Genomic DNA, 17103 nt, shown 5'->3' on the forward strand with positions numbered 1-17103 from the left:
CATTTTGGTCACTTTACAGTTCCAGCACAATAGTTGAATAAAAAAGTCAGTCAGTCATGCGTCAGGTTTTGCTGTTGTTGATTTGGCTTTTATTTTATTTCTTTCCAGCTTTCTTCTCTTTATTGTTTGGGTCAACTTTACTAGAGATCCACAGTGACTTTGTGTATGGAGTATGTTAGGAGTTCCTGTGTCTGATGGTTGTACTGTACAGAAAGTGGTGATGATGGTTTTTATTGTTTTGTTTGTAAAATAATAGGACACCTCCACACTTATTCTGAGGGTACTACCAAAAGTTGAAAGTTTTTTGGGTTCCTTAAAATCCGTCTGGGGTGTTATCACTGTTTCCCTTTGCATACACACATCTCCCAGTTCTTTGCTAATTCTTAGTAGTCATGGCAATCGTTCTAGAAGTGGAGGAATTTGCTTTCCTCCCTGTGGGCTTGAATCTCTTCAGTTTTAACTTTCCTTTTGTATCCTGAGCAGTGCATCATAGTTTTGGAGTGCTGTAGTGTATCTTCCTTAGTTGTGCATTAGAGGGAAAAAAAAACAACTAACTTTTTTTAGTTGCTGTTTTATCACATAGCTTTGAAATTTGTAGCTTCCTGACTATACAAAACCAGGCAAACTGAGAAAATAATAATGAAAATTTTAGTAGTTTTGATCATCATACTCCAAACGAACTGTTTATTAAAACTATCTATTTTTTTTTAGTCAGTAAAGATCCAGTGTTCATATACTCTGCTGTGTTTCAGGTTTTAAATTGACTGAAAGTCAGTGGTTTTGTTCAGTACCTTTTGTGTATTTTGTGGAGCATTTACACAAATGTGTGGTCATTTCCATTAGGTGGTCAGGACCGAGAACTTCTCCAAAGGAGAAAGGAGAAATACAGGCGAGAGCTGATGGAACAGATGGCTGAGCAACAGCGAAATAAAAGACGGTAATGGAAAGTTACTATATTTTTTTAAAGATAGTGGCTGGAATTTGGAGGCATTTCATTAATTCAATGTGGTAAGAGAAAAATTCGTAACTGAGGAATTCCAGGTAGTGAGGTAATATTGCATTCAATTAAACTCGTTGCTGTGAGAGCTTTAGTTTCTAATAATCAAATTCACCAGCTCTCAATGGGACAAAGAAAACCCAGATATTTTTTCATTTTTAAAAAATGATTTTAGTTTCTTCAGGGTAACGAAGTTTTAACTGAAGTTATCTTTTTTGCTGGTGCGGGAGTGTCTAACTACTTGGCAAAGTTGAATATTAGTCTTGTTTTTGCCCTCCAATTTAGGAAAGTAACCTCTTATTTTTGAAGCACTTGACCATGTGGCTTATGCAGAATAATAAAATATTAATTTCTTCCTTACCTATTAGCAGCTGCCTACTGAATAACAGTATGGATACATAAAAACACACAGTGATATTAGTGAAGGGATAAGGAATTAAAAATAAGTTAGTATTGACAGTTTCACTATGATGAAAAATTCTGCATGCTAAACAAACCTGAGCCCAGAAATTACAAAATAGTATTTATTGCTGCAATTTTGAATCAGTCATTTCAATGTATTTAATACTAACTTCTTGAATGTGAATAAAGATAAATTTTTAAGAAATGTCCTGAAAAGTTGTAGTAAACAGGTTTGTGGTGATTTGTCCTTTTATGGTAGTTGGATTTTTATTAGGTGGAATAGATGGTAGCCAGATGCTTCTTGAGAGTTCTGTTTATTTAAAATATTACACAGTTTCCTTCACTGACTCCAGAAGAATTCAAGTGGATTACTGTCTTCTGTTATCCTGTATTTTCGGAGTTATTTTAGCTACAAAGTTGTGAGCTCTATGCTGTGAAAGAATGAGTATAGTTGTTACTGCTTTCTGATATGATCCTTTTTTTTAAAAAAAAAATCCCCAACAAAACAGTGAGAAGGAACTTGAGCTCTTAGTTGCTGCTTCTGGAGCTCATGACCCAGAAAAGAAGGTAAGAAACTTGGATTTTCTTTCACCTATATAGACTTTCCCTTTTTTCTTGCTCAGTCACAAAACTCTGTAGGGCTTCTATAAAATGATAAATGCTAATTGTTTTGGTTTTTTTTTAATAGGGCATCAGAATAGAACAAAATTGAAACCAAGGATGATAAGGCTGTGTCATGGTTTAACCCCAGTCAGCAGCCAAGCCCCACACAGCCGCTTACTCAATCCCCCCCAGTGGGACTGGGGAGAAAATAGGAAGGATAAAAGCTAGAAAACTCATAGGTTGAGAGAAAGACAGTTTAATAGGGAAAGCAAAAGGTGCACACACAAACAAAGTAACACAAGGAATTAATTCTCTGCTTCCCATGGGCAGGCATCTCCAGGAGAGCTGGGCCCTATCACACATGATGGTGACTTGGGAAGACAAACACCATCACTCTGAATATCCCTCCCCTCTTCTTGCCCCCACATCATATAATGAGCATGATGTCATATGGTCTGGAATGTCCCTTTGGTCAGCTGGGGGCAGCTGTCCCAACCTCCCATGCACCTCCAGTCTCCTCACCAGCGTGTCAGTATGAAAAGCAGAAAAGGCCTTACCTCTGCGTAAGCACTGCTCTGCAATAACAAAAAACATCACTATATTATCAACCCTGTGTTCAGCACAAATCCAAAATATAGCCCCATAACAGCCACTGTGAAGAAAGTTAACTCTACCCCAGCCAAAACCAGCACCAGGCTGGTTACACATGCTGTCAGCTTAAGAGGAAAGTATTTTCATGGAAGTTATTGAACATTTTCTTGTGCAGTGACCAAGTGGAAATTTTGAACAGGCAGTGATTATCATAAAAAAAATACTTAGTGTCCATTGCTAGCCTGCTTACATGCACACAGTACTAACCTTTCCTTGGAAATGTAAAGTATGCTGCAGAAAGTTTTTACTCTTTTTCAGTTAAGAAAAAATCTAGTTGTTTTGCAGATGAGTTGATTTCACTGTATCAATTTCTAATTTCAAATTTGTAACTGTTTTTAAATGATTCCATGTAGTGTTCAAGATTACAAGCATTTTTATAGGATTTTGTAAAAAACAAGATGCTTAATATTTTGTTGCTTGTAAAACGTAATGCAGAGTTCCTGCTGTCTCCACTTCCTTAGTAAAGTGATGATTACGTTAAAAATTTTGATTAGCATATATCAAGGAGTAGGTTGTCAGCACTATAGCACTAGTAGCTGACTGCTTGTTGCAGAACTTGCATGATTTGCATGTGTGTTTGCTATGTGCCTGAAGCCATTGCATCTTGGAGATCTGCTGCTGAAGAGTTGGTAACCGTTTCAATCAAGAATAGACTGGTCATTAATTTAACTGGTAACTGGTTTAAATTATCAGCAGTGCTGGGTGTTTTTGAATGCAAGAAACTTATGCCATTTCTGGAGGGTTCAGTAGAGGTGAAAGGAGGTCCTATTTGCTAGAAAATGAAGGTAGGTGGATAGCTGTAAGATTTTATTAGTCAGCATGTGAGGCAGGAGGCTGAGAATGTGCGCAGACAAGCAGTGAAGCTCAATCAAAATTCTTACTTCTAAATGGGGAGGGAGAACACTGCTCTGGCTGCATGTTCCTGCCCTCCCTGCTGAAAGTGTCTGTCTTGCTTGTTTGATCTCTTTTGCAAACTGAGTCAGCTTGGTTAGCTGGCAAAAATCTGAATCTTTTTTGCTGCTTTAGTTGGCTTAGAGAGGTCAGCTGGCTGATCAGGGATTCAGATGGTGAAAGGGAGAGAGATGGAGAATATGGCTGGGAGCCAGGCAGGAAAAGAGACAAAACTGAGCTGAGGATGCTGGGTCCTTTGGCTCAGCAGGCTGCAAGGTCAGTGTAAACAGTATTGTCTAATCAAAGCTGACTATGCAGAAGCATGCTTTGCTGCAGCACTCAGTATACCATATGCATCTCAAAAGTGCCTGTTGTGGGAATAAAATTATATCTAGAGCACGTCCAGAGCATGCACAGTGTTTTAAAACCACTAATTTAGCTGAAAGCCTTCAATTAAGTAGAATTGCTGCATTCATTAAGCATCAGTCACTGTTAGCTTTAAATTGCCTCTCAGGGAGAGATTCTAATTAGGTGGATTTCTTGATTAATTACAGGTTGGTTAAATAGCAATGCCTGATTAAGAATCTATAAATGTAGACTTTTGGCTCGTTTAAAATGAAACAGTCCCCAGGATGAACTGAATACCACAGTCACATCTGAAATTAGCTACAGAGCTGAAATCTGGGGCACTTTGGGAACAGTTCACATTAAAGTTAGTGAAAAAGGCTGTTTTAAATGTTCTCCTGCTCAAGACACTGGATTTGAAAAGACAAGTTAAAAAAATAGTCTGTAGACTGTATTATAATTTTCAATTGCTGTAGCTTGTATCTGTTAGCTACTTTTGTATTCACATATAGAAATTTGAAGTTAAATGTTACAAGCAAATCAAGTAGATTTTGAGAATTTTTATCTTAATGCTGTAGTTTGTGATTGGTGAGTACTAACTACTTTGTATATACTGTCTTGCAGCTAAGTGATGAGGAGGTAAAGATTTAATATTTTGCTGAAATACTTCCATATTGTAGGGTTTATGATTTGCTGTTAGATATTTAATAATTAGCTGGTTTCTGGTATTACTTTCTCTGAATGCATGTTAGTTGAAGCACTGCAATGTTAGGACCAGCGAATTCAGAACAAAATCTGTTTTACTTATACACTGTATGATTTGTTTCCATTCTTCTATTATATTAACTTATTTAAATAAACATTAAAATAGTTATACACAGCAGTTGCTGTAAGAGCTTTCTGGATGTGATAGGGTAGTTCTGAAACTAACTGACTTGCATGCCTTTGCATTATTTGCATGTTGCCTTTGACTTTCTTCTGAGGCTGCCAGTTATCAATAAACATTTGCTACTTCTATTTTGAAAAAGAACCGCCCCAAAAATTCATAATTGTTGTGGTTGAAAAAAATCAATAAAATACAAGGAACTTAAAAAATGAAATAATGGTATTGCAAGGAAATGTTTATTGGAAAAAGTCTCAGTATCTGTTTGATTTCAGTTTTTAGTGATTATGAGCCATTTCAGTCTTGGGATGGGAGGGAGGGATTTTGTAAACTTTTCCTATGCCTAATATAATGTGACAATTCTGTCAGTGTAAGAAATTGGCAGCTGTAGATAACCTGTACTACAGACAGAAATATTCTTTTTTCTGGGTATTAGCTAGAACTGTATGCTTCTTGAAACTTGCCACAGAGGTTGTTTTTTGTAAATCCATGATAAACTTCCTAGATTTCCCTGTAGTATTAGATTCCCAGTAAACCACTGGGAGAAAAACCTGCAATTACTAGAAATTTGAATAGCTAGTTGGGACCCAGTGAAGTGTTTAAAACAACCTAAATGGAAGGTCAGAATATTTCCTAGTAATGACAAGATAACCGTTTCATTTTGGTTTTATGTTTATGCTCTTTTCTTCTCTTACCTTTTTTTTTCCCCTTTTAGCCAAATAGACTGAAGCAGTTTGGCTTCACAGCAAGAGCTTCTGAAGAGAAAGTACCTCCTGAAAGGCCCAGGGTAGCTTTCCAAACTCCAGTGCCTGCCCCTTCAGCCTCTCCAGTGAATGAAGACTTTCAGAGTGATAAAGACTTTCCCAGAGGGCTAGCCAGCACTCTTGGTGAAATAGCAGCTCCCAGGTGCTTCACCATCATGTTTGTTTTGCATGTTAAATAAGATTGATGTTAAGCATGTTATTGCTGCTGAGGTAGAGCTCAGTGGTGCTACTGATCCTTCTCCAAGGAACTGGTGGAGGTAGAAATAATATTTTGACAATTAACAGAAAACTGACTACTTTGCACTGGAATAAACTTTAAATGTCAATTTCTTCACAGTTTATTTTGAAAAATCTGTGGAGGCTGGATTATCTGTGAAGACAGCTCTCTCCTAGTGGGCGTTTGTATAGGATAAGGGTTGTACTGTGGAAGTTATGTCCATGCCTGTAATATTGAATCATGTGCGAGGATGCTTGGGCACGTGCCCAGCAATGGCCATATTTTCAGAAGGCTGGTATGGTATGAGTTTGGCCCCTGTCAGTTAGCAATATCCCAAGGGATACCTACAGTGCATCCCTCAGGAAAGCACTGTAGGCAAGGACAGTGTCCATTAGATGCTGTGATTGAGGCTAAACTGTTGAGAGAGAGAGAGAAGGAGCTTCAGGCATGTGGCTGAAGCTGTGCTGAGCTACTCAGCCTTTGACCAGAGACTAATCCTTGCCTTGTTTTATTTACTGTTACTGATGTAACCAGTAAGTATCATTAACTGAGCTAGTAAAAGAAGGCGTGCTTGTTTTATGTTCTTTAGATCTCTGGAATAGTGTGGGTTCATGTACTACTCCCTAAGGGAAGGTAAATTCCCTACTGAGGCTTATTGTTTCTGCACGGCACTAATGAGAGGTCTTCAGCTGAACTAAATTAGAATTTTTTCATAATGAATTCTCTTTCTACTCCCATTCCCCCTCCCTTCTCTTTCCCTCCCTCTCTTTTCCCTCCTCACTTCGCTTCTTTTGATGATCTCTTCAGCTGTACAGCAAACCAAAGAGTTTTGTCCCTTTTTTCTTTAAGGCTTGCACCATTGCCACCGCCTCCAGCACCAGTTCTGACAGACAACTATAGAACACCTTATGATGATGCATATTACTTTTATGGGGCTAGGAATCCTCTGGATCCCGCTCTTGCATATTGTAAGTGGATGATTTTAGGTGGATTGGTTGTTAGAGTGATTAAGGTGACTACTTTTAATCTAGTTAAATAATGAATAATGTGGAACTAGTGACAGCAAATCAAACTAATTTTTTAGAATTGAATGAAAAGGGCTTTTTTCCAATGGTGTTTTTGAATGAAGTAGTTTTTTTTCAACTACAAAAGCGACTGTGGCTTCCAGAAATCTTGTTCATCACTTGAACAAGCTCTAGTCTCAGCTACTTAGCCATTACTCCTCCTGCATTATAATTTTCATTATAATTTTGATAATTAAAACATTATTTTCTGAATTTACATAACTAATATAATTCATTACATGTTTGGTGTTGTTACAATTTCAGATATAATTTTAAATATTTTTAGAACATTAATACATTAAATATCTTAAAATAATGTACAAAGAATTCTAACTTTGTATTTTAAGGACTTTTTTTGGTCTATCCTTTGAGTGCTTCAAAAGTGATTTCATGAGAGAAACAATAGTGATGTGTGTGTGGAGGGACTGGATTGTGTGGTGTGGTTTTTTTCTCTCTTTTCTTTGCTTTTTTAGAGGAAAAAGCAGAAATACTTTTTAAAATTTGTTGTGCTACTGTGCTGGTTTAAAGATAAACTGAAAGGTAAACTGAACCCAATTCAAAAGAGATTATAAATCAGAGTTACAATTTAATAACAATAATACAGTAAATACAATTATACAGACAGACAATTGGTTTTTAACCTACAAAACCCAGATGTATAACCCAGCACGCTGGGGCACATACAGAATGATGTTTGTTGGCCCCCGTGCTGAGCCCCACGTGGCCCCCCTGAGTCCAAAGTAAAAGGGGAGGAAAACCTGTTGGTGAGAGTGCTGGTCGCAGTCTGGTCGAGGTTCTGGTCCTCCTCTGGATCTGACGAGTGGGGGCCCAGAAGTCCCAAGACCCCAAGATTATATACTCTCAGGTTCGAGTGGGAATGCCCAGTACCTCCTGCAGGGTGGGAAGTTCTACAAGGGGTGGTTGTGAGTTGTGAGATATTTTTGGGATCCTTGGTGGCCCATTAGCAGACAGGACCCCTCAGGCTGGGTGTGAAGGTGCTAATGACTCCCTGGAGGGGAGTTATCACACCTGAGTCATTGGTGTGAGGATAGGAACATCCTCCTATCTCACAGGCTTTTTAACACCCAGTTATAGCCTGAGGGGTCAGGTGTGCTCTGGGCAGCTGCTGCAAACGGTCTATTGTTAACAGCTTCTGGGAAATGACATAGAGGGTGTAGAATACACAGTTTGGGTTACACCCACGCAGTGATGAACTAGTCCTGACTGCTCTAACTAGGACAGCTACCTTCATAGAAACGGTAAAATAAAGGGGGGAAAAAACCCTTACAAAAATAACTCTTTTACTAGTTTTATTTGAATGGTATTTGTATGCACTGGGGAATTTCAGGAAAGGTAGAGACTGAAGAGCAAAAGTTTTGGGATTTTTTTTTTCTGTCTCCATTGTAAATTTCTGCCTATCTTGTTATGTAATATCTTAGGGTTTGAGAAAGACTTGTTTGTTTGTTTGCTTCCTTATTTAAAAGTTCCATGCATTTTATCTTTTCTTTGTAATCTTATTTTCAGACCACAGTTTTAACTCACAGAAGTTTGGGGACTTTGATGGGGTTGTTTGGTTTCGGTTTTTTTCCTGTATATTTTATTTTGGTAGTTATTGTTTGTTTGTGTTTGTTTTTAACTTCTATCCATAAAACTTCTAGAGTAAAATGGCTTACAGTTTAGAGTATTAAAGAAACTAATACTTGAAATTCACATATGAGAGTTAAGTTGTCCTAAAGCTTGGTTACTCAAACTGGAATATTGCTAGTGCTTGATATTTGAACAGTGAAATTGTCTTGAACACGAGCAGTAATAAGCACAGTAATTTCAAGCCCCTTGTGGCAGGGTGCTGCAGGTCTTGTTTCAGTGAGAGTACAGGTGCCAGATGTACTGTAATTAGATGATACATTTGGAAAGCATGAGGACAAGTGTTACCATCAAGCGAGTTATTTTGTTATTTCATTTTAGAATATGTTATTGAAGTAATTTGTAAAATTTAAAGGGGTTTAGTTGAATTTAAGAAATAGATTTGTACTGTGGCGTTGTATTTCTTGCTTTAGAGGGCATTATGGATTAGCTAAATTTGTTATAGAAGCTGAAAGTCCTGTTAGTAATCCTGCATTTACAGAGTTAGAGCAGTGAACTCTGTTCTTTTAAGTAATGGCAAATATTTATACCCGAGCATTCAAAATTTAAAATAGTATTTTTATTTTTTCTGTGTAGATGGTACCAGTATGATGGGAATGCAGCCTACTCCTAATCTGGATCCCCCTTTAAATCAAGCCCCAGCAGAGCAATCTGTGTAAGTATTATCTGGATTCATATTCTTTGTTTGCATTTATCTTTTTGTGTTGGGAATATTTTGCTGAGAATGGACATGCCTTTGAAATAAAATGTATTAAACACAACTCTTCAAACTTCTAATGAAGGATTTCTATCTAAACAATAAACCAATAATTCAGCAAACTCCTACTTTCATATAAATTTATGAAAATGTTTGGGATTATAATCTACCAGGCTGTGGAAAACAGCTTTTAAGGAATTTTTAATTTTTTTTTTTTTTAATTCCCCCCATCTGGACCCTGTGATGTTTTCTTTTTATATGTGTGGTTTTTCAATTCAGAAGTAACATTGGACAGAGGAATACAGGAGACAAACAAAGAAGCATAGGAATATTTTCTGAAGAAAAAACACAGCCTTCCAAAGAGGCAACATTATCTTACCAACAAGAGTTACAACAGCAGGTACTGAGTGATAAAGTTTCTGACTCTTTATTCTTTTATTTTTTAACACACAATGATTGTAACTGTAGTACTCTTTCAGACATTTTTATTTAGCTTACAAGTAAAAAGTTTTCTAACTCTCCCTCCCTTCATCACTTCTTTCCTCACGTTCCTCAGACCCTGCTTTAGTTTGCTTTAACTCTTCAAACAGACAATAAGCTCTTCAATTTTTTTGTCAGAGGCAGAGAGAATGTTAAGATTTACAGCAAACGTTAGTTCCAGGCATGTAGCTTTGTATGATTATTTTCATAAACATAAGAACCTGCATCTTAAAGGCAGTGGATTATATTGCTGTGATATTCCTGCTAAAAGATTGCTTTTGAGCATTATTGCTATAATTATTAGGAACAGTCTAATTTCAGTAAGTTCTTCATGATCGTTTGGACACTAATTCAAAAGCTTCCCATATGTTTATTTCCAGTGTGTTTGCAGTGGTGCCTTACCATTTTTAGCTTCCTTTTTGATAGACTAGACAAATTTTTCGAATCCCCTGTTCCAGTAGACATCCTAGACCCCTACTCATTTTAGTGACCTTTTGTTGCTGTACCTTGTGGGAGTTTATAAAATCTATTTGGCCATAATGAGGCATATTATTTTGCAAGATATTTTGCTAGAACCCAGTTCAGTGGCACTTAATATTTTCTCATCTTATTCTTTATATATTTCTTTGCTGGGGGTAAATAATGGCTATAAAAATATTATAGTTCTAATTATGATTGTGCATAGGGATAAAAGAAAGGCTGCCAAGCCAAGTCAAATAAAGAATTAAATAAACATTTAGGAATAGTGTCTGATATTGCACATATGCTTCTCTAAAGGCATTTTTTTACTATGGGCTTAAGTAAATTTTGTTTTGCCATATGAGAAGCTGCACAATTTGACACAAAGGTCTAATAAACATTGCACGATACAGTTTTTCAAAGTTATTATGCTGCTTATGGTTGAAAGCAAACAGAAGGTATTCTGCTTTTTTTTCCTGTTGACAAGACTGACCATTTTTGTGAATGGTTGAAGGAGCTAGATGGGTCTTTGTTTACTCATTATATCTCTAATGAAATTGTACGACTACTTGATAAGGGGAAATCATAGAATTACAGAATGGTTAGACTTGGAAGGGACCTTAAAGGTCATCTTGTTCCACCTCCCCCTACAGAGACACCTACCATTAGAGCAGGTTGTTCAGAGCCCTATCCCAACTGGCCGTGAACACTTCCAGGGATGGAACATCCACAGCTTCTCTGGGCAGCCTGTTCCAGTGCCTCATCACTCTCACAGTGGTTTATACTAACTATATTTATCTAATTAGTAAGTTTATCTAATGCACATGCAAACTTAAGAAAAATACAGTAATATATTTTAGTTACATAGATAGTAGTTAATGTTTGAAAAGCCCTAAGCAGAAGAGGAACTTTTTAACAGCTGTTCACTTTGTATATGTTACATTTATGAGGAAATGTAGTTATGTAAATGTAACCTGATTTTGAAGATAAGGAAGAACAATCTGTATGAACATTTCTGTGTTACATACATACATCATATGGTATTACTGCAGAAAACTAGTTCATCAATGGTTATAGGATTGTGTATCATTCTGTTAAGGCAGTTATTGTTAGGAGTCATCTCTAGTTTAAGTTTTGATTAAACAAAATATACCAGGTTGAGAGAAGCAAGTGTTGTAGTATTGTACAATTTTGCCTGTTTGATTTTCAGGCAGTATAAACATCTGTATCAAAGATGCAGAGAAATGGAACTTTGGATATAGAGCAAGTGTCAGATGTGAACATTTCTGGAACTTGGGAGTCTTATAATGTGTATCTGTGTGTTTCTCTGATTATGCACAACTGACCGTGCACGTTTTCACAACAGTATTCAATGCACTGTCTGCAGCATAGACAGTGAAATGTTTGGATCTGCTTGATATAGATGAGGGAAATAGGTAATGAGAGCATTCAGTTGGCACCGTTAACTTTTTATTAAAATTATACCTAATGTGATATTTTTATGGAACTGACTTTGTTTGGTTTGTTTTTAGATAAGAGAGAGAGAAGAGCGGCGCAGGCAGGAGCGAGAGGAGAAGGAGCGCTATGAAGCCAAGTTAGAAGCAGAAATGAGGAATTACAACCCCTGGGGAAGAGGTGGTGGTGGTGCTCCTCTCAGAGATGCAAAAGGAAATCTGATAAGTATGTTTGCCAAAATTATGTGTTGTCTTTTCAAGATTGATGTTTTCTTGCTCTCCTAAAGGCTCTATTCAGCTACATTATCCCTTGTTTAGTAACACTAGTAGCCCTTTATTGACAAATAGACTTACTTGTTCGAGGAGGTGCACTCTAGGAATATTTCAGTAATTATTTTGATTTCTGTAGAGGCATTTGAAGAGCAATTTGAACACAATGGGCAACGCAGGATATGTCAACTAGAAGTGAAGACATGCAGTTGTAAAGGGAGAAAGAAGGAGGAAAACAAGCTGTTAGAATATGCTCTCTTGTGAAGACTTTTATTTAAACGTGTCCAGGGACAAGTTTTAAATTGTTTTTTCTTTTTAAAAGTAATTTCTAGGGTTAGAAATCTCTACTTTTGACATGGAAAATGGAAGCATGTTTTATATGAATATACAAAGCTAAGTGGAATATTTAAATTTCCACAAGTAACACTGTTGGTAAGTGGCTATATAAAGAGCAGTCCACAGTAATGTTTTTTAAGGCTTAGTTTTTTCCAAATGCTCTTTTATACAAGATGGGAGTACCGAGCTGGGAAATAGCTGTGATCCAGGCAAGTTGTTCATCCACCCCTCCAGTAAATTATGGAACATTTACTGGATAAGTAGTTAGTTTCAGTTATATGACACCTGAGCAACATATGGCAAAATTAATAGTGTAGTTTGAGGGTAGCAGGTGAAGTTTAAATGCTTTTTTAAAGATTTTGTAGCCAAATTACAAGTTCAGAAGCTTGCATTAAGGATCCAAGCTTGCATTTATTACCAGAGCAGATAGAGGTGTTAATACTGCCTGACTTTAGACGCTGCATTTAAGTGTTTGACTTCTTTCTCTATGCTTTAACAGTGGTGAGAGTGGAAATGTAGAGGTCTCACACTAGCCTGAGCTCTGCTGAGAATTTTATCTGTAAATGAGGAACTGAGAGAAAGAAGCTTCTTACCCTGTTTTTCCTGGATTACATATGTAAAGTTCTTTTCCCACCATAGCTTGGCAGCATGATGGATAAGCTATGAGTCAAATGTCGTGAAACATCACATGCTTTCTACCATGTCTCTTTTTTATGCAGTGTGACTTGTCTTTTTATCCTCTTAAAAATGTCTGTAAATAGCTTTTGAGATTCTGATATATGCAAAGGCTGCTTTACAGAGAGGAATGTAATTTGAAGTTCCTGGAATCCATGTGCTTAAATGACTACGTAATTATCATTATGATTACATAATTATCAGAAATGCTATTTCAAAAGGTAATCTGAAAACTGTGCAGTACTTTTTTTGTTTTAAAATGAGCCTCCTAGGTATAGTATGGTAACACTTCAAAACCAGTTGAAATTAACATCTTTGATAAGGCACCATGTAAATTTTGGTGCAAATGCTGGATAATGTTGCTTTGCTTACATGTAGAAATTTGCATCTGGATTATTACTGAAGACATGAAAACCGAAATACACTTCAATGCTTGAGTGCACTTATCACTCCTAATAGTAATGAAATAGAGATTCAGTACTTAAATACCAACACTAAACTCAGAAGTATTTTACAACTTTAAGGAGATAGAAGAAGGGGTGGTTTCTAAATATGTGCTTGTCAACATACACTCGTCAGTCACTTTTGTCTTTGAGCTCTTTATCTTTTCATTTAATAGCATTTTGGGGTGGGAAAACGGGAGGTTTGTTGTGAAGAATCATTCCTGACAGAAGAAAAGCAACAAAATAAATCTTCTAATCAGCTAATTAATAGCACCTAATTATATATTAATTATATGTAATATATGTACATTATATATATTATATATTAATAGTACCTAAGTATTTCACCTTTAGCCTCTATATTCTTGTCTTTGCCTGAATCTTCTGTTCCCATAGCTGATATGCTCAGGAAAAGTGGAATTCGATCAAAAACCCCTGTATTTTTGAGAATCTGGGATGAACGTGCTTTTTATGAGAATAAAATACTATAAACAGTTATTTCCCCTTTCCTTTAGCGGACTTGAATATCATGCACAAGCAAAATGAAGATGCATATCATAATCCAGAGGCAAGACTATATGAAGATAAAAGGGCTCTTGTAGCTGTTGACCTAAGTTTGGCCTCCTCAAGACCTGAGAACACAGAAGCATCTACAAATAAAATAGCAGGTTTATACTATATTACAGCTCTAATTATCCATAAGTCTTAGTGATCAAAATTCTCTAGTTCTTTACCCCTTTTTAGTAGTCCTGTGATAGTGTTAATGCTCTCTGTGTGCAAAATCAGTGTCATGCTTCTTTCCCAAACTTCTTCATTGCTGTCACTGCGTGCCCTTAAAATGTATTTTCTCCTGTCTTGTCAGTAGTGGTAACTAATCAGTGTTTTAGCACTGACGAGTCAGGATCGGTATGTTAGTTTTCCAGGTTCAGTGTTATCTAATCAAATCCTCATACATACTTTTTAAATTCTTAAATGACATAGTAAAATACAGCTGTATAGTAGGTGAGAATACAAAATAAAAGGAGATGGAAGGTCTTCAGGTGTATATTAGAGATTTAAGGTGAAATTGGCACAGTAATGAGCTTAACAAGTTCTAAAAAGTTATAGGTAAATTAGGTCCATATGCAGCCCTGTGCATTGCCTCCAAGTTATAGAGATTTTATGTTTTTTTCATGTTTAAAAACAAATACATCTTACATTTTGTGAGACATCTAAATGAGAACACTGTGGTACTCCAGATCTGTCCCTAGTTTGGGCAAGTGCCAGGATCGGTGATGATCTTCTTAAGTCAACTTAGATGCTACTTTTCTTTCTCCTGTCTGAACTGTTGCACTGCTGTATAAAGAGTTACATGGTATTTGGGGCATAGATCTACTTTGCGTGATTGCAACTCAGTGTACTTACTACTAACTTTTGTTCCTTCTGTCCCACCTCTTATTCTTTATCTCTTACAGGCTGTATATTTAATCATTTAGTGGGAATGAAACAGGCAAGGCCGATAAAGTAATAATGTAAAACAGCGAAGAGCCCCCTGGTTAGACCACTTACTTTGAAATCAGGTGGTGGTGCACATCAGTGATGGGAACTTTATAGTCTTGCACCTTGAATTTGATCAACCAGGCAGTGAAGTGACGTTATATATGTTTTGGTGGGTTTGGTTGATTGCATTTGCAGAGGCTTTTTGTACACCAACCCACTAAAAGAAGAACTTGAAGGACAGTAACTGGTACACAGCAAGTGTTTTCCTTGATACTTTCCATAGTAACTTGTGTCTGTCTTGTATCCATACCTTCTAAATGGTATATAAAATTTATTCTGCTTTTTTGCATGGAACATATCTATGGGAAGTAACTCCATCCTGAAAGAGCTACATGTAAATTTAGTTACATTTTGGAAAGATTCAAACACTGCTTCCATGTAAGGAAGAATAACACCTCAAAGTGTACTCCTTGGTATGCAAGCACATGCTCCTAAGGCTAGGCTGTAGTAGTAAGCATATGCATTCCTATGGGAATACGTGTATGTGTTATTTCTGCTTTCATCTGACTTGGATGGTACATCACCATATAGGGAAATGTAATGTTTGTCTGAGCTCAGTGGAGCTGTTACTCTTGCACGTCTTTGAGGCACACTCCTTCAGAGAAGGCATGATATGAGTGAAAAACATGCTGTATGAGCTGGCAAGTTAACACAACTTACTCTACTTTTCCTTTACTTCCTCTCTTTCTCCTCTATTTCCTGTGGGGATTCTGTTCTGCAAAATCTGCTCTGTGTGGTATCTGAATTAATCCTCCTATCTAGAGCTTTTGGGACTGTATGATTATGACGTGTTCATAACTCAGGGCTAAAGGAGGCCTGACACTTCCTGCTTCACAGTACAGAAGGCACCTTATACTTCCAGAATTCAGTTTTCTGACTGCTTAGAATTTCATTTACCAGTCTGGGGCTTTGTTTTTTGTAGCATCCTTTGCTATTTTGCCTAAACATTTGTTCTATTAGGATGCTCTGTTTTTAACTAGTGAATAAACCTAAGGAACAGAACTATATATTCTAAGAGTAATTGCAAGCAGTGAAGTTATGAGGTGTAAAGTATTTGCTATTCTAATTAACTTGCAGGTAATATTTTTAGATACTAAACTGCAGATCAGACAAAAATATATGATTTTTGTAGGTGTTATTTAGTAAAAAAAAACCAACTCACTTTGATATTATTAATTAAGCAGCTAAAACCTGGCAATATTGTAGGCAGGCAATGTAATAACTTTTAATCCCAGTTATAGTATTGAATTATGGCTGTCATAAGATACCTTTTGAAACAAGTGTCTTAGATTCTCCCTTCTTCACTCTGACTTGCTGTCTTAAATTTGCTTTGATTTTTGTCTGTAATTTTTCCCCTCCCTTAGGTTTTACATTTGCACAGGCCTCTCCTTTTGCTCGAGGTAATGTGTTTGGTGAACCACCATCTCCACGGTATCTGAAGCGACAGGAGTCATACAAGAACTTTCTTCGTCTACAGGTGAATGTGCACACCAGATATCATCTGATTAAATGAACTTTAGAAAGAGGGTTTGCAGTTGGAGCAAATCATCACTGCTGACCAAAGACCCTACTTACCCAATCATACCCAATTCTGTACACAAGAGGTGTAGTAAGAGCTATGTACTATCAAGTTTCTCAGATTTTGGCTTGCATAATAGCATCACTTTTATAAGCATTTCTTATTAGTTGGCTTCTATAATCCAGGTTCTATCTTTTTTTTTTCTAAGTACAGCTCTTCAAATACAGTATTGAGTTCTCAAACTGTGCTTACTGTACAGGTTTGCGCACATAAATACCTAAAGAAACAAAGATCTTTGCCTTTGGAAGTTTACATGATGCACACTCATCAAAATGAAATGGTGATCAGTGAGACAGTCACAGTGTAGTTATTTATTGATGTGTATATAAAGCCCAACTGTTCTTCTACCAGCTTCTGTCTTCTGTCCGTAATACTTCACATTTAATCTTATGCCACAGGAATTAAATATCATTGTTATTAAATATCAACATTGAAGAAATCCTATGTAATTTAAAAGAGTACTAAAGTCATACAGTAGTTTGATGTGGATCTCTTGAAAAGATAAAAGGTTTTTTTTTCTCCATGTATGGGACTGCCAGAAAGACTAAAGGGCAGACCTTTAGCTTTAGTAAGTCAGCACTGGGTCTAAAAATACTATAATTGTGGAAAGGAAAAAGAATTGCCATGTATTTTTTGGTTTGGTTTCCCATCTTCCATTATTTAATTAGTGAAGAAAAGTGTTATTCCAGCACATCTGGAGTAGAGGAAGT

At 36.7% G+C, this 17103-nt stretch overlaps 1 protein-coding gene across 4 annotated transcripts in view; it reads left to right on the top strand.

Moving 5' to 3' along the window:
* Window positions 1-17103, top strand: part of CSPP1 (centrosome and spindle pole associated protein 1) — a 65836-nt gene that overhangs the window by 26854 nt on the left and 21879 nt on the right. For 2 of the 4 annotated variants that reach the window (XM_051768389.1, XM_051768398.1), the window contains 9 exons: window positions 844-937; window positions 1909-1966; window positions 5488-5678; window positions 6603-6721; window positions 9038-9116; window positions 9438-9558; window positions 11630-11777; window positions 13791-13943; window positions 16179-16291. In XM_051768389.1, the coding sequence (XP_051624349.1) occupies window positions 844-937; window positions 1909-1966; window positions 5488-5678; window positions 6603-6721; window positions 9038-9116; window positions 9438-9558; window positions 11630-11777; window positions 13791-13943; window positions 16179-16291 (1076 nt within the window). The remainder of the gene's footprint in view (window positions 1-843; window positions 938-1908; window positions 1967-5487; window positions 5679-6602; window positions 6722-9037; window positions 9117-9437; window positions 9559-11629; window positions 11778-13790; window positions 13944-16178; window positions 16292-17103) is intronic. The other 2 variants (XM_051768407.1, XM_051768417.1) reach the window with 1 other exon arrangement.

This window comes from Manacus candei, unplaced genomic scaffold (genome assembly GCF_025592945.1).
Source record: "Manacus candei isolate 608988 ecotype Guabito, Panama unplaced genomic scaffold, ASM2559294v1 h1tg000008l, whole genome shotgun sequence".
Taxonomy (NCBI): Eukaryota; Metazoa; Chordata; class Aves; order Passeriformes; family Pipridae; genus Manacus; species Manacus candei.